General features: G+C 37.2%; 1 protein-coding gene across 13 annotated transcripts in view; it reads right to left on the reverse strand.

Annotated features, from left to right (window-relative positions):
* The window catches only part of SRPK2 (SRSF protein kinase 2), a 144,513-nt gene that overhangs the window by 18,978 nt on the left and 98,982 nt on the right, over positions 1-26,553 (reverse strand). For all 13 annotated transcript variants that reach the window (XM_083819844.1, XM_083819846.1, XM_083819852.1 and 10 more), the window contains 9 exons: positions 25,766-25,917; positions 19,174-19,282; positions 18,591-18,678; positions 18,268-18,355; positions 12,723-12,829; positions 7,552-7,717; positions 5,357-5,382; positions 3,593-3,839; positions 2,498-2,986 (listed from right to left, as the gene is read on the reverse strand). In XM_083819844.1, the coding sequence (XP_083675970.1) occupies positions 2,498-2,986; positions 3,593-3,839; positions 5,357-5,382; positions 7,552-7,717; positions 12,723-12,829; positions 18,268-18,355; positions 18,591-18,678; positions 19,174-19,282; positions 25,766-25,917 (1,472 nt within the window). The remainder of the gene's footprint in view (positions 1-2,497; positions 2,987-3,592; positions 3,840-5,356; positions 5,383-7,551; positions 7,718-12,722; positions 12,830-18,267; positions 18,356-18,590; positions 18,679-19,173; positions 19,283-25,765; positions 25,918-26,553) is intronic.

Here is a 26,553-nt window from a genome sequence, read left to right on the forward strand (position 1 = left end):
CAGGCCCGTAAACCGCTCCTGATGAGATACGATGACGGAGGAATGAAGTAGGTTTGGTTCTCCAGCTGGGGAGATAAGCTGCTCCTGTGATGACAACAGCAGCTTTACTTTGGGGAAGCAGGAGGATTTTACATGTCACCCCAGGAAAACTGCAGTAGAGGCTTCCTGCCCATCCACTGCCAGCAGCACAAATTGGCTACCGAGCATCTAGGAGCCTTTAGGGGGAGCGGGGCATAAGGAGACAGACTGGAGGATTTATTAGCCTGAGTCTTGACCTCCTGCAGAAATACAGCTCTACTCAATTGCATTTCATTTCACGTTTCTTACCTACTGACAGGTTACCTGATTTAGTCAGACTGTAAAATAAACTGCAGGAAATGCTCTTCTAAAGTCTTAAATGAGGAAATACACTCTACTGTACTTCTGAATACAGCTCTGTTTAAATTTAGTAACTTCATCTGGGACAATGTTCACGCAGGCTTGGCGATCTTCTCCCGAGCTATCTCATTTTCTTCTATCCGCTTACAGATTTAGCCTCTCGGTATTTTCTTTATTGAAGTTGAAACCCATATATTTATCATTTAGTCACTGACACTATGGATAAAGCCTATGGGTCATACTCCGGAGCCATTTAATTCAATGGCAAAAATCCAGCTCTTTGCACAGAAACCAAGATTTCACCTTCCACATCTTCTATAAACAGGATTTATAGACAAAAGTTTTGGATTTGAACAGTTTTGGTGGCCAAAATGTAAATGTCCAAACCCAAGCTGAATACAGAAAAGCCATCATGAGTTGAGGGTTGGCAACATGGCTTACAGAGACAAAAAAAAATCATCTTGTTTAGATTTACCAAAAAGCTTGAGAGAAGAACTGTCCTAAACTGAAAAGAACTACTAACGAATGAAAATAGTGTGTCTTAAAGAACTTTTGAATATGACTGAGAAAAGATATAACAAGAAGCTAGAAGCCGCAACTAGACAAATCCAAACTAGTTACAGTTCTTCTAAAACTTCAAACATACTTCTTTGTTTTCCATCTTTTAATTTGTCCAAATCAATAGTAGTTGTTGTTGTTTAGTTTTTGCCAAACAAAGCTTTCTGAGCTTACTAGATAGGTGCGTTATTGCCTTGTTATTAAAAAAGGAGCCAGGTTAAATGATCTCACGATCACCTCTGGCCTTAAGCTGTGTGAATAATGCTCACTGGCAAACATCATCTTCCTTCTCTCTTTCCTACTGCTCAATGCACATAATTCACCTACAGTAACTGATCTACAACCCTTAAGAACAAGTTCTACAGCAGAAAAAAAAAAATCAGTTTTGCTTTCCTCTTAAAATTTAAGATGACAGATTTATTTAAATTGATCAAGAATGCTTTTGTGCTGTGTTCCAGGCTGCATCTATCAAACTCCCAGATCAGAATGCACAAAAAAGCATCCAATTTACGTAAAGTATGCTTAGCTGAGCCACTGCCTTTGAGGAGACTTACAGATTTTTTGTAACTTAATCACTGCCTTTCTATGCCACACATTTGCCTCCCCCCCGGCCTTTAATCAAAGCCCATGGTACTAGGCAAAAGACGCATCAATTTCCAACCAAAGTTTTTTATTATTATTATTATTTCTTAAAGTCATTCAAAATTAATATATTTTCTTTTCCTTGAATCTTGGTCCCAGGAGGTCAAAATTCACCAAAATGCTTTGGGACCAAAATAACTTAAAAGTCTCGTCTTCATTTCTAGACATCAGCACTGCCTTTTTTGCCAGATGTCTTCTAAGATGAAGCTCTAAATTTAAAATAATGATAATTTGGACTGGGCATTCACATGATGTAATATTCAATGACCAGAATGTTCAGAGTTAGACAAAGCCAAGAAGATTAAATTAGTCGGCAATGGAAAAAGGTTTCCCAGTAGTGTGCTGCAGCTATGATCCAGTCCTAACTATGGCTGATCTGACCCCATATCCCACTTTCTGCCCAGGTCTGGGCAGTGTCTAGGAAAGCGAGTATTTGGGAGCAGCCTGCACACACTTCTGACTGCAGAGGCTGGCAACATGGGCACCATCTTCTCAATGGGCACTCCTCAGAGTCAAGCAGGGAGCAGGCCAGGACATTAGTAGGTTTGCAACTAACCCAGAAACTAAAAACATTTAAAACACTTCAGCCACAGGTAAAGAAAAGACAACATCACAGAGAAGTTCCAGATCTACTGTTCAATTATAGCAAGGGAAATGGTGTGATAGAGTCCTCCCCTTGTTACTGAAAGGTGCTTTCACACTACTGAAAGATGTGATGCTCTACCCATAAGATGTGGTGCTGAATTTTCACTTAAAAAAAAAAAAGGTAAAATTTTGCATACAAACTTCACTGAACAGAGATAAAACATTTACATAAGGTTTTTTTTTTTCCATTTCCATTACGCATTCTACAATCAGACATCACCTACAGCTCCAAAAGACTTCAGGCCATGTATATGCCACCAAGAGGAATGCTTACTTTTAGGCAGATCTCCAGTGCTTGAAGCTGAAACTGTTCTGCTCCTGTCATGAGATGGGCTGCTCTCCTCTCTTTCAGTTACAGTTGATCCTTCAGAAACAGCAGAACCACAAGCTACAGACTCTAGAGCCCCAGAGAACACTGAAGCTGAAAATTCAGAGAACTGTGACTCAGGAATTTTATGACGTCCATTTGGCAATTCACCATTAAACTGTTCATAGGAGCTGCTATAAGAGTAATCACTTTTTGCATTTGGCTCATCGAGATTATACTCCTCTGGATTTGGACATTCTTCCTCTTCCTCGTCTTCATCTTCAATTTGTTGTTCCAATAGGAAGGGGCCATTGACAATATGGCCATTTGTTTTGGGGGATTCTATCCACTTAGGGTCTGTAGGGTCATTGTTGACAAGTTCCTGCTCGACATCGTCATCTTTCTCAGTGTTTTCTTTCTCTGTGTCTTCTTTTTCATCCTGATCTTCTGCCTCCCCTGAAAATTTTTTAATGAGCAACATATTAGATCACATATCAACACATCATTTTGAAATTAGGCATTCCTAACTTTTAACTCTTCAGGAAGTACTTGACTTCCAACACAGCACACAAGGCAATTCTGAATATCACTGGAACACGCAAAGACTTTAAAATCTAAATTAAAGGCAAGAGAAGGATCTAATAGGGCTGTTGGAAAACAAACAAAAAAGAACAATGTGAAGTGGTTCAGGATAGTATAACTGGGGGAACATTTCAGAAGAGAAGAATGTTATGAATGGAAGATTAGTGATTTTAAAAGCAAGCACTACAAATCTACAACTCTGTCAACGTCAAACAGGGATTCATCACAGAGGCAAGAAAATTCACAGTATAAACAGAACCAAAAAAAAGACAGTATTACATCTCTGTCAGAACTGTAAAGAGTTGACGAAAAACATAGGAGCTAGAAAGGAGTTAAACCTTAACAATTATGCTCCAAACCACAGACATTAAACAAGAATTTTTGTTTGGCAACTTTGTTCAATGTGTTAGATGCAATACCGTAATTACTTTCGCCTCTGAAACAGTAAATTCTAGGTCAATAAAAGCAGATGACACCAACCATCATCATTTCCAGGTTCTTCATCTACTACCTCTTCTAGATCAGCTGTTTTTAGTTTCACCTCTGGGTGGTACTCATCTTCTTGCTCATTTGATGGTACAGCTGAGGTTACATTTTCTTCTATTTTTTTCCTTTCAGCTTCTCGCTCTAGTTCTTCTATTTCCTGCAGGCGTTTTTCTAACAGCTCTGCTTGCCTCTTCTGTTTTTTCTTCAGTTTTTTCTTTTTGTTTTTGGATATTTTTCCAACCTGAAGTATTAATAAAACCAAAATAAAATTAAAAAAAACAACACAAAGAAAATCAAAACTGAACAATTCCCCTCAAGACATCTTAGACCAAAAACATGCAGTACAACTACTTTTTATTTGAAAATACTGGATGTCAATTAATATCGTAAATATACTGTGTTGTGTTTTTTTTTTTCCATTTTATATATGGAAAAACCTTCGTATAACCAGGGTTATATGAAGTAAAAAAAAAAACAACTATCAAAATCTTACATAGCTATACATATATTTTTACATGGTTGTTTACCAGACACAAGAGCAAAATACATCTAAGATGACACTAAAATTCCTCTAATCTCAACTAGCACAATAATTTTAAACTTTAATCTAGATCAACAGATAATATGATTGTACGTGGAAGATATTCTGCTATCACATCTGCTATATCTTATATGCTTATCTGATATAAGCTATATACATGATCTCTCTCTCTGTACAATGCAGGTAAAATGCTCAGCGAAAGTATGCAGAGAAAAATTATACGAGAAACCCAAAGAGATTGAAAATGGTAAAGAATTTTAAATAAACACTGTGCTGTTCAGGTTTTCCCCTGTAAAAAGCAGCTTTATTATTCCTTTCTGGTCCAAAACATATGAATCACAAACAACAGATGGCCATCATGAAAAGTTTCACATTTTATATAACATAAGGACTAACAACCCCAGGTATAACAACAAAGAAAAAAAATATCAAGAGATCTGAGCGAAGACTGAAACAATTTATTATATTTTAATTGAATTCTGACTTCTAATTTTACTCCTTGATAAATTAGCTCTATCCAATTTCCATTCATCATTCAGATACCACTAAGAAATCCTCATACAAGTCAAAAATGAAGTACAGGGAACACAGAGAAATATCCTTTTCTTAAAGGTTTATTTATAAATTGTTATCTTCAAAACAAACTACATGACAGCCAAAATCAGACAGTTAATTTGATAATCCTACTAACTTTCATACATGTTGTATGCTTATTTAAATTATATACAGGTTTTGTACACACAGATGTAGAAAGCAGGTTTGACCTTAGGTATACTAAGCAGCTGTATTATCAGTGGTTCCTTGCTATACGCAGATGGCAAAAAGATTTTTCAAACCTCACGAAAAAAACTCTTTTTTAAGATCTGGCTGATTAAGGCCTTGAAGTCCTTAAGCTATCTGCAGTGCCTGATATTTAGTGCATGCATGTACTGCTGTCAGGATTTGAACTGAATGGATCATCCCATGAGAGATGAAAATGGCAATGCTTAACTTCCTTTGACACGGTTACAGAATTGTAAGTCTATGAGAATTTCCATCAGAGACATGTGCTGAAAACTGGTAAGGCCAAAGACATTAAAAGAAAAATGTTTTCTGAAACATAAAAGCTTTATTCAAAGGAAGCTTTTAAAAAGGGTAGACACTACCAACAGTCTAATAGTTACTGCCACAAACACAGAAAATAATATAGTTAATTCAAATTATATACCAATACTTACAGGCTTTTGTTGTGGAGCTGTACTCACTAGAAAGAAAACAAAACAATTTTCAATATACATTTTTACAAGAACAACTCTGTAACAGCAGAAAGTTGTAGAAATTATGTGAAAACATTCAGAACGAAATTATAGAGCAATGATTAAAAATCTTATTTTTATCCTTTTTTTTTCCTATGCTCTTTATAAGTGCCTCCTGCCTGAAATCATTTGATGTCGCCATTAGAGCATCTGGCATTGGAAGGAGCTAGCTTTAATTTCTGTTCACTCTTTTGTGGCTGGTTAATAGAAGTTAACAAAAGTCCAAAAGGGAAGTCTGAAACAGTAGTGGTCAGAAAGCATTAGTTGACTGTATAGCAGTCACTGATGAAACGTTTGCAGTCAGTTGATTGATCAGGTGTAGATAGCTTTTAAATAGTCCAGGGAGACTCAACACAGATGACCACTGTGTCACACTGAACAGGAAAGTCAAATATCCACATTTCCTGCCTTTTGAAGCGGAGTACTCTGATAGGATTGTAAGTATGAATCAGTGCCTGCGGCAAAAAGCTCTACACCACAGAAAAAGCATCTCCAGTGTGTACCTCTTCCTAAGCTTGTCTCAGGTGGATACCATTCATGACTAGGTCTGATGTGATTACAGTAACGAATGCAAAAATGCACAAAGAATACAAGCCACACACACAAAAAAACAAATAATTGAAAAAAGAAAAATAACCTAATAGGGGAAACAGGAGCAAAGTAAAAGTGAGAAAGTGGAACTGAACGGGGGAGGAGAACCTCCCTGGAGGAGAACCTGCAAAGTGAAAAATTGAGACAGTTGAGAGTTCTCTAATAGATTCTGCTCCTGCTGCTAAGTTCAGGGGAAAAAAAAACAACGCTTGTACATCCCTGAAAGAGCAATGTTTTCAAAAAATTCTTACACTTGAGTATCATCACTTCTCTGAAAAGTACAATTATGCAGAACCTATACTTGAAATGCTGTAAAGAAAACACATCTTCAGCTCCTGTGTGGAAAGTCATACATTTAATTGCAATTTGCTAAGAACAAACTGTGATAAGAATTCCATCAATGTATTCCTTAACATAATGTTTATTTTAATGCCAGGAAGCAGTATCAGGGCTACATGAAGAAAATCAAGTTACTTCCCACACAAGTAACATACAGCCTTTAGCTATATGATCACACAGTATGTAAAATTCAATACAATATATTAATGATATATTTTTGCATGTCAACATATCTAACATATATAATACTGTGAAACAGCACAATCATTTTTAGCTTGACAAAAAAATCACATTCAATCAAAGACGGAGTCTAAAAAATGATGTTGAAAAGAAAGTGCTTTAGGAAATCTTAAAAGTCTGAAAATAACTGGCTACAGTGGAAAAAATTATGGGTTTGATCACAATAGTTCCTGATATAGAAGGTATTTTTACTATATCTCAATGATTTTAATCTATAATGTATTTTCCAACAAAAGGAAAAGGTCTTTACAAAGGTCTTTAAATATTATTTCTCCACTGCCTGCAGCTGATGTGCTGGTTTACCAAATAAATGGCAAGCATGCTACTAAAGATCACTAGAAAAGCCACATTGCCTTTTTGCTTGTCTTTACCAATGGCTGTGAGGTCCTTTATTTTGGTTTCTCCTAGCTAAACGTAACATACTGTTCCCATCACCGTTCTTGGCAAGTTTAACAAAGTATTTCACATACAGAGCTAGGAATAAGAACTTATCACAAATTCAGTCAGGTGCAATAAATTCTGTTTTCAAGAATGAAAAACTATGGGCCATAATAGCTGTCATTGCATTCTGAGCATAAGTTATAACCAACGAGAAGGCAGAGAATTTCAAATGTACACTGATGAAATTCTAACAGAACTAGACACTTAAGTTAGATAAGATTATTAATTATTGTCAATATTAAAGATGCAAGGCTTCACTGCAGATAAACCTCATTAAAGCTTGCAGAGTGAGTCTTTGTTCTGATAAATCAGGGACTCCAAAAACTTGAATGTGCAAAACTGAGAAAAAAGCATTCCTTTTTAGCTTTCCAGAGCATTAATAAGAATGAACTAGATGTACATTTTCAGATGCAATTCTTTACAACGTTAATATTCATTAAATAAAACTGTTAGCATTAATTCATAGAGACCAATTTACTGAATTGCATTTAAACATACTATCATACCTGCTGAGCCAGAAGGAGGAGGAGCACCAGCTTTCTGCCACTCGGTAGCTTCAGCAGCCATTCTACGAACATAGGCATCATCCACGCACATCAGAATGTTTTCTGGCTTAATGTCTGTATGAATGATCTTGCACTTGCTGTGGAGATAATCTAAACCTTGAAGTACCTAATTGCAAAAGGAATTTTTTGAAACTTACTTTTATTAGCCAGAGCAAGCTACGTGTATTTAGTGTTAGTACAGAGATGTTCAAACTATTGCCAGCAGTCCATGTGTGGCCTGCCAGGATAATTTATTTAGTTCATAAACCTGGTTCCAGAGACGTCCGTAAGCTAGATATTGGCTGGCTGAATGGTCTTGATGACAACAAGCTGCTCTCAGACTTCTATTTCCCAAGAGCTCTTCTGGTGATCAGCACACATGTAAAAAAAAGCTCGATAGGTCTTCCTTTGGAAAAGAATTCAGGCTGCTCAGTCAGAAAGACTGATTCTCCCTGGTTCATTGTTTAAAAGATTATTATTCAAAAAACCCACCGGAAGTCCTACATACTATAACTTAAATCTGCTTTGTGAATAACCTGGACTTAATAAATAACAACTGATTATTGTAAAAAGCAAGAAGGGAAATGTTTGGATGAAATGTTAACTATAATTTTCCTTAGAATTGCAATAGTAATTCAGCTTTTAATGTGATCAATATGTCACATAAGGATTTGTCTACCTGCATTTGTTACATGAATTTTTCCACTAGTCTCTCCTATTCTCTGGAGGCAAATTCTGCTCAATCATATCAAACCTGCATATCCAAAGTCTTAAAAATGTCGTCTGGGACTAAAATAAAAAGAATTTTTACACAATGAAGAAGCTGTCTCTGATTCTGACTAGCACAGAAATACAACAGCTCATGTGGTTTTAAAAGTATTTTAGATGAGACCTAGGTATAATATAAAAGACTTGAAAAAAGTAATTGACTTTCACAATTACTTTCACAAGTCAATTACTGCAATTAATCAGTACAGGATAAGATAAGAGGGTAAACCAAGCTATTGCTAAAATAGTCTACATAAATATTGTAAATAAAAAAAAAAAAGGAAAGAAAGAAAAACCCAGAAACTTAACTGACCCCACTTAAAAGAATTCTTTGAATTTTTAAAGAATGTTCTGCAGCAGGAAATAGACCTCCAGCCTCAGCTACAGGAACAGCCTGCCATTCCAGATATTGTATAAATAAATCAGCACATGCTAACCTCCCTGCTCTCAGGATCCCTTAAGACCAAACTCGCTAGGGTGACCTTTCAAAGCAAAGTGTGTTGGTTCAAAATAGCAGTAACAGAATACAAAGGCATGAGTCTACCACCCAGTCCTGAGCTAGTTCCAGACAGGTATGTCCAGACAGCACACCAGGTAGCTCGGGTAAGAGAAAAACAGTTGCATGCGTATGATGCTTACACCCAGAAACACCTCAAAGTGCTTGGCTCTGCTTTCTCCTGTTCCGGAGCTGGCTTGGAATAGCAACCTTTCTGAAAAGCTTTCCGTCATGCTCTTTATATATAAAAACTGCATGTTCACATGAGCAAGACTCAGCATCGCTGCCAAAGGTATACCTAGAAACTGCTGCTTTCTTAACAACCTGTTTTTTTTCCCCTGCAAATCCAAACTATGCCTGAGTGTTTGCCAAAGCAATCAAAAGAACATGCAGTACATCTCAAAGTGAGAAATGTTAAAGAAAGATCGGCTTATTCTAAGAAGGTAGTTAGTGGCTAAGTGACTGCAATCTTTAGAAAAGACAGCAGCAGCAACAGCAACATAAAGTTTGATTACAATAGTCTTTTCCCTCCATCGCTATGGTACAGAGCATCTCAGAAATTACCATCAAATATCTGAGGACAAAATTCTGCAGTACATGAAAAGCCATAAACATTCAGAAGAAAAAGTATCTGTTCCACTGCGATGTGCACAAACTGAATTTATGTGAAAATAGATATGCTGTTACCCGCTTTATAAAGATAGCCTTTCCCCCTCTCGTGTGCTAGGGGTCCAGCTTTTTCTTTCATTTTGGCTGAAGATTCCTTTTTAGTAAAACAGAAAACATTATTTTTTAAAATCAATTCTTATACAATCAATTCTTTGACTTACCATAACGACCATACCGCTAGAATTTTATAATTAGAAAGAATGCTCTTAGCTATCTTAAAAAGTGGATGAGACTGCTTTATCACAAAAACTGGAAGTGTATTATACCACTAAACCAGTAAAGAAATGTATACTACAAGTGTGACTCTGAAAAGACAGGACAATTCCTGTTATTATAATTACAAACGTGAATTACAAAACTGTGTATTTTCCCTGGTAAATGTCACATGGTTAGTTTCACATCAAGAAACTCTTTGTCATCATCCACAGTGTCTATTTAAGATTCATTTTTCTTCTCTTTCTTTTTCATTCAGGGAGCCACATCATATTAACACATTAAACAGATTCTTTACTATATGGTAGATGCGAAGCAAAAGAGAAAAATTTCATTGATCAGTTACATGATGCTGGTCTTAGCTTCTGTTTCAGAACACGATCCTTTTAAAATAGACTGATGCTATATATTTTACATCCCAAAATAAGGATTCCAGAATTAAATCTGCACTGCCAACCATCTTCACTGCAAAAAAGGAAGTGTGGCAGCCAGCCCTTTTTCAATTCTATAGGGTCATCTCTTGGATGACATTTCATATAACTCTGCCCCAGGGGAAAAAAAAAAAAAGCTGCTTAAAATTGAAATGAAATTTCTTACTAAGAAACTCAGCTCCCAGCTGCATTTTAAAATAAACCTTAATTTTGTCCCAACTGAGTACTCAAAAGTACTCAGAAAAGAACAAAAATATTTTCCGATTCGTAGCATACAAAATTTCTTTTTCATTATAGCATGGAACTATAATAGTTTTTGAAATGAAATGGCTTATTCCTGAACACCAGTGCAATAACTGATTTTTCATATTCAAGTTTCATAAACAAGTTTTTAAAACATGCATGGCACAAGTTTTACAATTTCAGCTGGAAGGAGATCATGTTGTTGAAACCCTCTCCATCTAAGTCATACCTGCTTCAAAGCTGAATCTAATTTCAAAATCAGATCCGACCCAGTTCACTTCTGACTATCTCCCAGAATGCAGGCTGCATACCATGACCTATTCCAGTGTCTGACCACCCTCACTGCAAAGAATTTCTTCCTCATACGTAACAAGAATTTCTCTTCTTGCAACTCACCTGCACTGCCTTTTGTCCTATCTCTGGGTACTGCCCAGAGGAGTCTGGCTCCATTTTCTCTGTCTTTGCCAAAGACAGCAGAAAGTTTTCACCTTTCTTAGCCTTTTCTTAAAACTAAACAAACCAGTTCTCCCAAGTCCTCCCATACATGATACGCTGCAGCTCCCTAATCCTCTTGGTGGCCTTCCACCGGACTCACTTCAGTGAGCCAGCATCTTGCACTTGGAGCCCCAAACTGTACAGAATCCTGAGGGGCTAAAAACAGAGCCCCAGTTCTGCTGCCTACACCCGTACTAATGTGGGTGCATATGAGCTCAACCACTCATCACTGCCCATCCTTTTGGAAGCATCTTTACCTGCCTGTTGCTGCACTCCAGGTGTCTGAGCTGTCCCACTATCCCTCTGTGCTCCCGATGGCTCTGCAACTGCACGTGGATTTCTAATTCCAGCTCATTTTTTTTCCCGTGCTTTATGCGTTTGTAAAATGCCACTCGAGACAGGTCCCCAGTCTGACAATTTGAGGAAAAACTGAGAGCCTCCTCCATAAATCCATCCCTTGCTGATCTCCCTTCTCACTGGGTTCTGGTCACCATCCCTGAAGACCCCACCTGAAAGTCCTCCTCTGCTAGGTTACAGGAGCCTGGTAACAAAGATGCTGTGAAGCTGGGTCAAAAAGGAATCAGCTTGGATCCATTCCTGTTTCTGCAAACAGGCATTGTAACAGAGGTAAAAGTAAACTGCAGGAGGGAGCTCCTAAATCCGGCTTTACTGCTAAAGCCAGTGCATAAAGAAAGTACATTGTAAATTCCCACGTTTTGGCCAAACTCCAGGACAATGGAGCAACCAAACTGAAAACATTCCGAACAAAAAAAAATTACAAAGTTTACCAGAAGCAGGGAATATTTATACGCACATATTAATGCAAATACACAGTCCTGTTCCTTAGCACGCAGCTCAGTTCAGCACTGCATGAGTACAGCTCCTTATTTCTAGCACCCGAGCCTCCTGGTTGTACAGAAATTAAGGGACCTACAATTTCAGCTCCATCCTAACAGCTTTGTCAGGCAGGGTATTTGGCTAATTCTGATTAAAGAGCTGAGAGGCTGATATTCACCAGATGACATATAATAAAAATTTCAAAGAAAATAACTACTTCCATAGACAGCTTATTAACAAAATAGAGGTAATGCTGATGAAAGGCAATACAAATTACTTAAGTGACAAACTGAAAATATTTCTTTGATCATTGGTAGGTATTAACTACACATGGATTAACAGTATATATATAATCGCAGAGATGTATGATTTTTCCTTGTTGAGACACTATTTCTCCTTAAGATCACCTCTCAGCAATTTGGTTTTCACAGCTACAGCAAGGGAATATATTTTGAAAGAATATCTCCCAGTGAAATGTTCTGAACTGTTTCATCTGGTTAGGCCTTTGACTCTACAAGAATTTAAATATATGTAGTTAACTTTCAAAAAACAGTTTCATTTAGAAATGATTTTTCAGCGATAAATCTTTTGTTCAGTTTCATAACAATATATTATTTCCCAATGTTCTGATGTTTTATTTTCCAGAACAGCTTATTAAGAAGCATGACATACTGATGATTTTGTTAACCAAAACTGCAATTGAATATGAATCCTCTTACATCTATGAAAAAGACTCATTGTTTCAGCTTTTTATTTTCTATAACATCTCAGGAAACTCCCTTATCAGTGGGATATCTTGGTAAAAATAATACAGAAAGGAGAAACGCAGGCTACCAAGGAAAAGGCTCTTACAAACCTTACCAATAAAATTATCTTATCTCAGATACCATTGGTAAGAATTCGTTTGAAATATCACCATTCTAACCTTCAAACTGTTAACAATGGTGGAAGAAGTTAATTAAAACATTAGCAAATCTTACCTGTCGAATTATACTTTTTACACAACGGATGGGAAGGCCTTGATAATTGGACTTGATTATCCACTTTAGGAGATGATGTCCAAGTACTTCGAAGACCATACAGACATCTGGGATTTGATTAAGGATAATCTCCAAATAAACTTGTTAATAAGATGAACCACAAACATTTGTTTGCATATTGACTAAAGCAATCATCATTCTGTAAGAAAAAAGTTCCCCCTTAACTGAGCAAAAAATGGTATATGCTTTGGTACTACATTGCAATTGTATATGAACAGTTACAAGAACAGTGCCCAAATTAAAACATTCTAATGATGCAATTCTTGTCTGTTATTTCTAAATGTAACAACAGCATTAGGGTGAACATTGAAATGGCTATGTGCAAAAAAAATAAATCATTTTTGTTTTCTTTGAAATAATTCAAAGTACTAATTTGTCCTACTACATCTAGTTTCTAATAATTTTTACGTGATATGAATAGAACGTTTTAACAACAGAAGACTGCAGCAACAGTATTTTAAAAATGAACCACACTAAATATCTTTCTGATTAGGCTCAATAGAAAAACACTTGATAACGAAGACTTAAAGTACGAAGAGAACGGATGTCTTACCACCTACAGTTTTAACTACAGAGGATAATGACAATCAAAGAATTTAGGAACAAAGACAACTTGTAATTCAGAAGCAGCAATATGGAAAAAAAAAAAAAAGAATGCCAGAAAGTTTCACTGACCCACGATCTTATCTGCTAATAGCAGATAATCAGGGAAGAGTATTGGAACAGAGCAAGATGTATAAATTTCCAGTGATTTGTGGTGCAGGGATCTGTAAGTTAGAGCTTCTACACCTAATACACCTGGGTAAGTTATTTTTCTATTACGAAAATATTCTAATATTCAAGTTAATTGCAAGTTTTAGCATCCATAACATTCCAGCACGAAATTATACAATTTGACAATACTGACTTAACCCTCAGACACAAATTGGGAATAACCTTACCATCGCTGGAAAATGTAAAGAATGTTAAAATCTGAACTACATGACACTATAACCTTGCACAGAATAATGCAATACAAATAGCAGAAAATGAAATAACTGATGGATTCTGCAGGAAGATCTCAATGGACGGAAATTAGATTCTCTCTTTCTCAGAGACCATTCACAGGGAAGCATACTGTTAGGGGAGGAATCTTACCTAACTTATCAATGTTTTATTAACCAATGTCGTGGTGATGAGCTTAATGTCTTAACTTGAGTAAAAATGATACTTACCTTGCCTATGGGTCTATCATTTACATCCTTTTCAAGCACCTAACCCATATGAATAAAGCTATGTGAAATTTTAAAATCTCCATCCCGAAGATGGAGTTAGACTGAAAGATAAAATCCCTCAAGACTGATCTTTGTACTTTGCGAAGAATTTTGATTCACTTTGATTGCTGCTACATATTCTTCTCACTTGATGTTCCTCAACTCCTGTATTAGAAGAGATCATGAATAGTCATTTCCCAATCATATTAATCAGCCTACTCAGCATATTATAAAACTCTGTTCCGTTCAGAAGAGGAAACAGTTTGGGTTATTTTACCATACAAGCATCCGATGACAAGAAGTCACTAATAAAGCACACAGGAATCAGAGAGGATGAGCAGAGAACGTTAGCACTACAGGGCTTATTAACTGAGCCCACGCATGGAAGTTGCAATGCTACAGAAAGACAGCAACACACACTTCTGAAAGGCAAGACTCTGCAGTGTTAAATGAAATTTAGGACACCCGCCCACAGTCCTTCAGACCACTGCTGCTGCAGACTCTCCAGTGCACATTCCTGCCATTCCTTGTTTTTACTGGACTGCTATGCCTTGCCAGTAACCAGAAGAGGAAGGGATGTGGGGAAGTGAATAGCTGAGAGGCAAGAAAGGGAAGGACACAGAGAAGGAAGATGCAAGGAGCAATGGCAGAGGTAGACAAAGAAAGGGAGAGCCACAAGAAAGAGGAGTGAGGTATACCTGGAAAAGATTGCAGCATTTCACCAGGAGGACTCTGACAAACCCAAGCTCAGTACTGGGGAGGCAAGTGGGCAGGGGAAAAGACAAGCAGGAGGCTCAGTATTTGGAGAAGATATGTCAAAATGTGACAGTTGTCTGATTCACTATTATGACCTGAAGCACGTTAACTGCAAGCCAGCATGTCCACAAAGAAAAGCATGGGGAAAGCTGTGCATTAATTATCAGGAAGCCAGCCTTGCAAGCCCCAGGATCATCCCACAGCACCAAGTGCCTGACAGATGAGTGTGTCCAAAAAGTCCTTCAGAAAAAAAGAAACCTGAAGCCCATGCTGCATACATGTCTCTTATGAAATGCTCTTTGAAGGGAGTCTGGAGAATATCTGAAAGGGGGAAACTTAGCAGAGTAGTGAAAGTGAGAGATAACAAACATATATCAGCTGAAAGCCTTAAGTACTTAAAACTGTTCTTTCTTGACTAGAATTGTGCATGTAACTACCTATTTATCTACAAACAGTACAGGAATATTTAGAAATCTGATGAGGTTTAAAGACTAGCTAAACTAAATAACATAAAGCTCTGGTACCAACACAGAGCATATCTGGATGCATCTCAGTAGCTTCTGGGTTGGCAGCATTTAGGCCCTGTGGCATTCAATTAATGCTGTATATTCTTTGAAGATAAATTTAATACAATTATTGTAATACATGGTCATGTCAGGAATGTTTCCTTCTTTATTTTCTCACTTGTATCTCCAAGCACTTGTTTCATTATGTGATTATCTGAGTTTCTTATTAAAAAATGCTTCCCTCAATCATTTATTAAGGCTCTAATAAGTATTCAGTGCAGATAAACGTAACAATCTACACTTACTGAAAATACGACAGTGCCCAAGTTCAGGAATTCTGTTATTTCCTCAAAAAAATCATAATTGCAGTCTTTTTAAAATGTAGAAGTAGCTAAAAAAACCTATCAGCCTAGTGTAGCATAGCACACATTGCTAAAATCTACATGTATATAAACACTTCTCACAGCTCCTAGGAGAAGGATGATTGTTTTCAGACACACAGCCACGGCAGTGGCTCTGTAAACTCACAGCCCGGTGCTACACGGTTCTTGACAAGCTCCCCTACTTGGAAGCTCCACAACATTTTGTGGTATTGGCCATCTAAAGGATCCATCTACCTCTCCTTTGTCTTACTTTAACTTTTAAAAGTATTTCATAATCAATAATCAAATCTCTATGAAGCATATGTTGTTTTAATTTACAGTCAAGGAACAGATATTTAGTGACTTGCCCAAAGAATGCCAGAAACAAATCAGCAGGAAAAATTCTCAAGTTACTCTCTCTCAAACTGTTCAACTCAGTAACACTACTGCAGCACTAAAACGGCTTTTTTTTTTTAATGGAAACCACTAGCAGCAGAACGTTAAAAAAAGTTATTGATCCCTCCCTCCCAAAAGAGCACACACCAAAGACTTTTTTCCCTAGAAGAAAAAAAAGACTTGATCAAATAACCAATACAACCAAATTCTGATCAAATAAGCAATGTGATTCAGGATGCACAAACTGTTTACAGGAAATCTCAAAGCTGAAGATATTTGCTATCATATTTTCACTGGTGACTAGGACTTCGACAGACCTAGTCAAGGATCTACTAAGGTAAAACTGAAACAGAATAAATCAGTGTCCGCTATCCAGTTTTAATCCACTAATACAAAGCTATCTGAGCCCATATGTTTCACTAATACATGACCTCTTTTGGCTTCGTCAACTTACATGCTGTATCTCCAAAAAAGTTTGGATATGCTTTTATATACTATCACTAACAAACTTTACTCTTCATACTCAGAAACAGCTTTTATTTTTAATACAGATGTTTACTTACCTGTGAATCTCATCAGTAACATAAGAACGTTAGTGAGAAACTGCTCTCTTAAACAGGTAAGGATTAATTCCTCATATAGGTATGAATACATTTTCTTATTCCCCATTTCATATTAGTGTTTTACAATGAAAACAGTAAGTCAAAATCTCTGATTTCTAAAAATAACTTTATTCTTCAATAGCACAGTTGTCAACTGAAGAGCTGAAGTGCTTTGGTGACACTATTTTTTAATGAACACAGTTAGACGATAGCGATATTTATGCAGTATTTCTCAGCAAGCATTTCAGCTCATAGATGAAAACCTATTTTATGTAGCCCAGGAGCACTGAGAAATCCCAACCAGGGTTCCTTGCCTTGTTGTGTTAAACAACTTCTTTGATCACAGATCGTTTATAGTCAACTTGAAATGACTGTTAGCAACTGTATAGTTTCTTTTAATTCACGTTAATGTGATGATAAGACAAAACCCACAAAAAAAAGCAGACTGTGCTGACTTCACCTACACTTAAGTAGTTTTCTACCAAGGTAGCTGACCGAAGAAGCAACAGGGAACAAAGTAAAATGGAAGGAAGGGGAAGCTGTTAAAATCCCATTCTGCACATGAGAATACTTGTCCCTATACTCACTTTTCTCACTTATTACAAATCCAAAGGCTAACTGATGTCAAGAAACAGATGGGTAGGATGAAAACCGTCTGCACACTTCTCCCTGGAAGGATTCTTTCCAATGGGCTTTCAAATTCACTGGAGGTCACCTCCTAGATTCCTCTCCTAAAGGACTAGAGCTAGTGAAGAGCATCTTCACCTAATTTGCTAAAGACTGAAGGCACATCACCAAAATCAACTTAGTCGTAAGCTCTCTAGAGCAACAACTGTCTCTGTTCAGTAGTATGATACATTGAATAATGAAGTCTGTTATTAGGCCTCCGAGACACAAGCATGCAAATAAATACCAGTTGTAACAATAAATGAAAGGACAGTAATATAATAAGCTGCTAAAACATCTAATACAATTAGCAAAGACAACTCCCTTTAGTTCAACTAAAAAGTCAAACGTATTCATAGACCCCAGATTTTCCCTAAGAACAATATTCAAACATATATATTACTTTCTCTATTTATCTCCCTCTCTCAAAGCATAGGAAGAAAAGCCTTTAAAACCTCTGCCAAAAAATAAAGGTCACGTGGCCAAAAAAGGATCACGTAAATCAAAAAGTGATGCTCCATGCCCTCACAGTTCTCACAAGAAAATAGAGTCAGTGTCATGAAGAAGCTGGTTGCTTTCTCCTTACTACTCAAGGGCAAAACATATTTACTGTGAGCCTCACCTACTACAAATCTTTTCAGTAGATTTCTAAAACTTACATTCTCCAGTTCTGGCAGATCATGACAGGGTTGTCTTTTCTCTCTCTCTCTCTCTCTCTCTCTCTCTTTTTTTTTTTTTTAAAATATTGCACTCTATTTAAAAAATGTAATCTATTTCACTCCAGTGAGTGCACTAAACGCTGGACTACTCTTTGTATCTACACATATGCTGATGTTTCTACACAACAATTTTAAACTAAGACTAATTAAAAATAGCCAGAACTAAGAGATTACTTATCTCATTAGACCATCTTTAATGAAGGTGCAACATTTTCAAAAGGATACGTATTCCGTTCATTCCAGAAATTTTGAAGTCATCAATTAGCTGTACAACCATATCTTTGTTGGGATCATTAGGGTCACTTTCACGAACCTAAACCAACAGTGCAAACACTGATATTTTAGGAAAGAATTCACATTAAAATACTAATTAGTTAGCTTTCAATATGAAACAATATTTTGGAGCTTCAGAAATCATGATAACATAATAAATTAGCTATTTAGAAAAAAGACGTAGAAAGTTTAAAAACAATATCCCACTACATTTTTTTTAATTTGTTATTACTATCATGATTAGTACTGAACACTACCGCATGAGTGGTACTTACACATTTGAGTAACTTTATTTCATCCAAGGCTGTCTCTGTGTAATGCTGGGCACTTTTTACGACTTTCATTGCAACAAACCTTTTTCCCCTTGAAAAAAAAAAAACACACTTTCAACATATGCTCCGAGCTAAAATAGACACATTTTGAAGGTTTGGAAACGTTAAATAGAGTATTTCATAATTTCATGCATTCTGACAGAAAACTATAAAGCACTGAAAAGCAGCTTTTAACAACATTGTGTTAATGACCTCATTTATTGAATATTTTATCTCCTTCATGCTAATGTCTTTAGAAGAGTTATATTTTTTCATTAATGACACAACAGAAATAAAAACATTAGCTTACTCTCACACATTCAAGACAACATGTAAATTCAATAAGCAAAGCTAATTTGTCAAAGAAAACAGTTACACATATTTCTGAGAGGTTTTATAAACTATGGACTTAACCAAAGGCAAAAAAATAATGCAGACGTTTTTCTGCATTATGAGAAGGACAGCACAAATTTACATAGCTTTATCATGCATGCAAATAAAAGTTACTGTAAACAGAATAAAAAATGGATATAAATAGTTTACTTACTGCATATCCCAGCATAGCCAGACTGTGGAGAAGTGTCCCCATCCTAGCTTTCTAATAACATGATATCGGCCGTTGAAAAGATCACCAATTTTCACTGGATGATAGCCTCCTTTCATGAAAATAAAAAGTAGAAAAAAGAATATTCAGAAAACAATATTTTTTCAGTTCTTCAATTAATTCTTGTAGTATAAATTTTCCCTTTCAAATTGTCCCGTACTATAAATAGGAAGTCTAAAAAAAATTTTACTCTAATGTTAAAAATACTGCCTTACTTGGCCTGGAGGGAAAATACTCATGCCCTGTACGTACTGTAGAGTTTATCTGCCCTTCTCTGTTACGGCTTTCATCTGTGGTAATACCATCTGTTCAGGGCACAGGAAAGATCTACGTTATTTCTTTATCATATTTGAATTTTCTCCAGTCAACATATTTTTGGATGAATGTAGAATCTCAACAGAGATCATTTTAATTCCCATTTGCTTTCTACTAATAAAGGCAGCGATAAAATACTTCCTGAGAAAAACGTTACAAACAACGTCAAATTTATCGATGCTGTTCTGCTTGGCTCCTGACCCGCAGCAGCAGTGCGTTTTCCCAAGCCTGAGGGTTCTATAGTGAGGAAGCAGAGGGAGCAGGTAGCTACAGGCTTTGTCTAAGCTGCGTTTTAACCCAAGGCTGCAGGCTACCTACCCGTTTTCCCTGCTGCAGTCCTGACTTGTGCCCCCACACACCTTCTTCAAAGCCCCGCTGGCAGGCCGGCCAACCTGACAGCAGGCTGGAGCTCAGGTTTCAGCACAGCGGGAAGAGGTTGCAAGAGGCAGTGCTGACGTTTATTGCTCCGCCGTGAAGCTTTTTATTTCCTTTGTATTTTAAGAGGCATTCTTAAACGCCGGACAGAGAATGATCACAAAAGATTATTATTCAGATCTTAACACGCTAAATAAACATTCACAATTTTGCCTAAACTCCAAAGGAATAATACAGCTGCAGCTCTCCAGGATGTCACCCATCTGTCAGCTGTCAAGGGATTAGCTCCTCGGTTCTTGCTGGTCCTTCGTCATGTCACGCCCAACTGGCCTTTGGAAGAACCCTCACTTACTGATTATTCCACTTCAAATTTGGAAGAACTTAAGAATACTTCCTTTAAGTTGCTATATTTGTTTTGAAATACGCTGCAAATCTTGTTAGAACTGGTGCCCAGTTAAAACAACAATGCCAATTTATTACTTAATTCCTTGGATTTAGAACGGGGAGTTGGCTCTTATCTCTTGCGTATCTGTGGAACAGCGGCAACAAATCCGGATATATTTATATCCTTTCTATGCTAATAACATTTTTTTTTTGCCTTAACAGAAGTTCAGGAGTTTATTTATGAGCTTGTCACAAGGATTTCCAGAGCAGATGAATAAATTTATTAGAATTTTATGGCAGAACTGTAACGATTACATATTTAACACAACTATGATGCTTAAATAAAATATTGATTTAAATGTCACTATGTCCAAACAAACTCCAAAACACAGCTTTGGGATCTGTACGGTGAGGTGCATCTCCAGGCTGAATTGGCTCCTGGCAATGCTTGCCCAGAGCACCAGCCAAGAGCTGACCCGCCTGGCCCCGACCCAGCCGCCGGGCTCTGGCACCTCCACGCCGCTGGCACCACCTCAAGCACGGCCGCAGCACCTGGGGAGCAGCCCAACCAGGCACTCGTTTGGGCCAGGGCTGGTCCGGATCGAGTGACAGCACAGTGACACGCAGGGAAGACCTCCCTGCTCTCCCTGGGAAGGAAATGTTTGCAAAAAGCTTCCAGAACAACTCACCTAGCAATGTAAAAAATACCTTTGTTTTCACCGCCGGATTGTGCCAGCTTAGTAAGAACGTGCAACGCGCCCGTGTGGGAATTGCTCTCTTTTCAAACAAAAAAGCAGATCCCTTTTGGAATGCCAGCCCAGATTTACGCCCCAGGAAACGGGATGTCCAGGCTTATTTAGAGTAAATGTTGACTACTGTGCTTTCCACTTCGTTTGGGAAAAGAAACAGTACTGGGTACAACTGAAACCTAAGCCTCTTGGGTTTACATTGTTACAGAAATTCACTGAATAAAGTCACACATACAAATTCATACTGATAGGAAATAACAGTAAAAAAAAAACTAAAGCACTAATTTGTGTATTTAACCATCCCTGCAGTAACAGCTGAGGATGAAAATATTAAGAAAACTGGATGAATGTAATCATACTGAGACAGTTACTGTTTTAAAACAAACAATCAAAAAAACCCAACCTGTTCTTCGGTAAATTCTTTCTGTAAAACTCTACCCAGGATGATCAAGTGATAGATATGAGAGGAAGGTTAAGAGAACAAATGCAGCAATTCTACCTTTCTGGTACTGAAAAGGCTTGCATTTGTGAAACGCATCAAGCCTGCTGACCTGACAGCAAGGATTGCTTAAAACGCTTCACGTAAATTCAGTATCACGGTATCATTTCTTATTATTTTTGTCCTGCATATATCACTGCAAGAAAACAGTGAGATGTATGAAGCTGTATAGTCATTATTCCTTTTGCAAGCAGATATAGTTAGAAAACCTGAAAAGTATGCAATGCCTAGTTTTAACACCTATCTATGTTTTGCAAAACAGATTTTAAATTAAACAATATAACATTTTCTGAAATATTTTACAATCTTCTTAAATGCCTAGTCCTAGGAAATCATTCCTGAACACAGTTACATGGCTTCAGAAGCGTTTGAAATCACACACAACTTATGCAGCCTTTTGTGCTGCAAGAAGGGTGTAACTCTGGGCCTTCAAACACATAGAACAATGGTCAAGTCTTTTTTTTTCCCACTAAACAAAATATTTGCCTTTTTTTTTTCGACGTGGTAACAGCATTAACTCTCAACTACAAAGAATTCAAGCACAGGTAAATATGTGTTTCTAAGAACAATGTAGTTTAAAAACTGCCTTGCAAGTCTGCCTGTCTGAAGACTTCTTTTGGCATATTTGTGCTTCAAAGGGTCAAAACCAATCAAGAACTTGTGATACTTTCTTCCCAGCACAGACAGGAAAGAGAACCCCCTACAGAAGAAATCAAAGACACTGAAGTTAAGTCAATAAACACGTTGACGAGTTATTTAGGTAAAACCTATGTAGTGCAAGAACAATGACACTGTATATGTAAAAGCTGTGTTACTTTGGTCACTACAGCATTCATAACTAATTACAGCACTACAACTACACGTGTATCCACTGAGTAAATATACCCTTCATAAGGTATTTTCTACCCTCCTAGGTAACACCAGGAGCAGTTTTGGAAATAATCAGTTACTATTCCTATGTGTGTTATTCCCTATTCCCGCTGCTAGGTCAGCAATGTATTCATTTACAGGTTGTGGACAACAACACAGTTAAACGTATTTTAAAAATCGGTGTCATCCTATGATGAATGCAATCATTTAAGTTCTTCATGGTACAGAAGGTACTTCCAAATAGTAACAACAAGAAAGTATCTATGCAAAATTAAGAGTTTTGAGAAAAATTATGTAATTTTGGAAAAACAATATTGGTATTTGAAAATATACAATCTGTAAGTGGTAATGCTGACAACGTAACAAAAAGTCTGTTGTGCTATTCACTACAGCACACACACACAGTCTCTCACACTGCTAGCTAGCTACAAGCACTCAAGAAAGAGGGTCAGAAAAAAATGAGATCATTATTCCTAAATGTCTCCTGAATGTATTGGTAATTGTAGCTGGCTAGTTCTATGTTTGTATAGGGAATTATTCCCTTTGTGAACTGGATGAATGGGAGACATCTCCAGGGGGCAAAGAAGATGATCAGAGAAGCAAAGAATTCCAATTACATCTATGACATGACAGACTCTTGAAAAAAAGTCTCCAAGTGTTTCGAGGCATTTCAGAAAAGAAGAAAAAATAGCTTCATTGTTTAAGTACCCCTTGAAAAATCATGTAGTTGGAGTTTTGATATTTCCATTTCTTAAACAAATAAACACTTGAAAAGCATTCAATCTAAATTCAGTGGCATCGACAGAAGTCATTTCACAATTTAACCAGGCTCTGGAAGAAGGCCCAGGGGAATAAAGGTTAGTCTGCTTTACACAAGTGGCTGTTAGTTCTCTCCTTCATATCAGGTGTCAATTCATACTAATCCAATTTCCTGATTAAAAATACTATTATGAGTGGCAACTATTTACTAACCACTATGTAATGTGGTGAAGATGTGAGCCCAGCTCATAGTAACATTCTTAAAAAGACTGTAACAAAATTCCCCATGCAATGGTAAATATAGTTAATGCGTAAAATGTTCAATTCGTTAAATATATTTATATATTATATACTCCCTCATCAAAACTGCCCTCCTATGAAATTTCAGACTGGGGCTGAGAATGGATGAAGTACGCTCTAAGTCTCACTCAAAAATCCTGAGGGATTGCCACTTTGGAGGTCAAATTAGGAAAAAAAGAGACACTCCAGTAAAACACGGTAATTTCCAAATATTTATCTTCTGCTCCACAGATATCCCAAAACAGGAAAACATATTAAAGCTAATAAAATCTCCCCAAAAATCTGGAAATATTACATCTAGAAGCCATCCCTGCAATTCTTTACCAAATAACTTATTCATTCCCCAGACTGAATATAAAATAAAGTCTAAATGGCTCCAGATCTTCCCAGCCTTGCCATTTGATTCAGATGCATATACAACACTGACCTTCCTGTCATGTTCAACCACAGCAAGTGAAAAAAAAAAAAAAAAAAGGAAGCGTACTGATCACTCTGACAGGAAAATATGGTTAAAAAATAGACAAATTATCTAGTGGAGCAACAAAAGCACTGTTCTCACAGAAACAAATGATTATGACATCCAAACAAACCAAAGCTCGAACCAATTTTTAGTATACTTCCAACAGTTTACAGATTCAAGATTTCAAGAACACAGAACCACCTTTCAGTATACAGAAGCTGCCTTTAATTTTTCCAGAATCTTCAAGTATTGGTGTAACATGTAGTTCATTTTAAAAGCAAACAGATCTCACTCATGACCTATTACAGTCACAGACTCTACTTAAACAGGTGACTTACAAGCAAGCTGCAAACTTAGATTTATATTTTTTATGATCTGGATACTCCAGATGGTGACATTTTGCAAAAGATACTGGAACATAGACAACAATGGATTGTTTGAAATTAAATGCAGCCCTTACTTCAGGGAAGAATTAAGTGGGGGCCTAGCAATGCTTAATCTCAAGTAGATACAGATGTTTACAAGTAAACAGATGTTTAAACAGCAAATCCATCCTTACTCACCGATGGAAGATGTTACAGATACCAAAAGAGTTATGTTAAGAAACTAGTGTGTAACAAAAGAAATTGAAAAAAAAAAAAAAAAGAATAAAAAAAATACAAAGATGCTTTAGCTATGGGTTTTCCCTGCTGCAGACTGTAAAATTTAGTTTGAGTTTACCATTTGGTTTTCACCACTGGTATTTGTAAGCCATTCAACATTTGAAATATCACATATTAATAAAACTTCTTACAGTGAAATGAAAATGTCATTTCCACTTGTTAAATCTGCAAATACACAACAACTCATTCCAGGGCTGGGAAAAGGGATTCTTAAAAGGGCACACTGGCAGGCTTACACAGAAATTTCTGATTAAGACAGCTTCATATTTGACAAAATATTTATTGATTTGAGGAACATGGAGTACCAGATATAGTAAATGTATGTACAGTGGAGTGGTCTGGGGCTGTACTAAAAATGGAAAATAAGAATTAAATCAATTCAAGACGATAAAACTTTGATGTTTCCTAAATTGCATTCATACCCCTGAGTTGCTAGACATGTTATCTATGATTTTTCATGCAAGTACAGTGTACACTAATGGGAATAGACGTGGAACATTAGGAGTATCTTTGAAACAAACTTTAGTATTGACACTGTTGCACTACACTTAGATTTTTATACAAAAAAAACAATCCTATCTGCAGCCACTTGCTCTTATGGAAAAAAAAAACACTGTTTAAAATTATATAAGTAACTACAAAAACTAAGGAATTCAGAAACTAAAATAAAGATGTGGAGAACCTCAGACTGTGCTGAGGTCCGTGAAAGGCAACGTGCAAAAAAGAAGCATGTATCATAGGCTTGTGCAGGTATGAGAAGGAGAAAGAAAAGATACAGACCCAAACGTATTTAGTTGACATCAAATGAATGAAAGCAGTTGAGAATGCATAGAGGGGGAGTTTGTTTTGGTTAGGATGTTTGTTTCTCTTACAGCTACTATATATCAAGTAAAGTTTCTTCTTTTATTCTTATAACTGGGAAAAAAATAGACATACAATATTTGTACACTTTTAATTGAAAAATGCATACATAAGCTAAGACATAAGTGAGAGTTGAGCTGAAGACAGTAGCACATTTGGACCTGAAACAGACAGTCATTGATAACTTTTGTATAAACAAACCCCATAATGAATGGCTGATCCTTCAAAAATCTCATGAGAACCTGGCTGAAGACTTACAGGATACCATTCACCCGCAAGGGCACTGCTGAACTGCACGCACCTTTGCAGTAATCTGCGGGATCCTCTTGCTCCTCATCGTCAGACCCTAGGATCTCCTCCTCTGGCTCTGGCGGGGCGGGCTCCGGCAGGGGTGGCGGCGGGGGCGGCGGTGGTGGTGGAGGTGCAGAGGGGGCTTTCTGCTGAGGCTCTGGCCTGGAGATGAAAGAGAGAGGACACTTCATGAAGAGCTCGGTCAGCGGCAATCCGATTGTTGAGAGGGGAGGAAAGATGCTTTGGGAAATGCGAGTGAAGCACATCTTTTGTTATCTTTTCTATCGCCTTGCGATGCCCCAGGGAGGCACGGACAGAGATGCGCCTCACCGGGCCAAAAGCAAGTTTCAAGTGAATTTGGACTCGTTCACTGGAACAGCTTGCAAAACATACAGAAAGTACGTAATAGATATGGACCGGCTTGTTCAATCCCTGCTGAACAGTTGAGGTGTTAGACCCATGTTCTTGAGCATAACTGAGAAGAAATGTTTTTCAGAGAAAATCAAGGTAATCGAGTCATTCAAAAGCTCTCGCCCTCTAGCTGAATGAAGAAAGATCTCATTAACACCCGGCAAGAAGCAATCTTCTAGTGACGCCAGCACAAAGCAGACCACTTAAAACACTTCTCATCTGTAGCTGCTGCCAGGACTATGGAAAAATGTATCAGCACACAAGATACTGAAAACAGCTATTAGTAAGAAGGAGAGAGAAATTAATCTTCCTGGCTAGCCCATGTGCACACACAGCATTCTGGAATATGCAGTGACTGGGTGAAAAAGCCACCACCAAGCAAGAGAT

This window comes from Anser anser (genome assembly GCF_964211835.1).
Source record: "Anser anser genome assembly, chromosome: 1".
NCBI lineage: Eukaryota > Metazoa > Chordata > Aves > Anseriformes > Anatidae > Anser > Anser anser.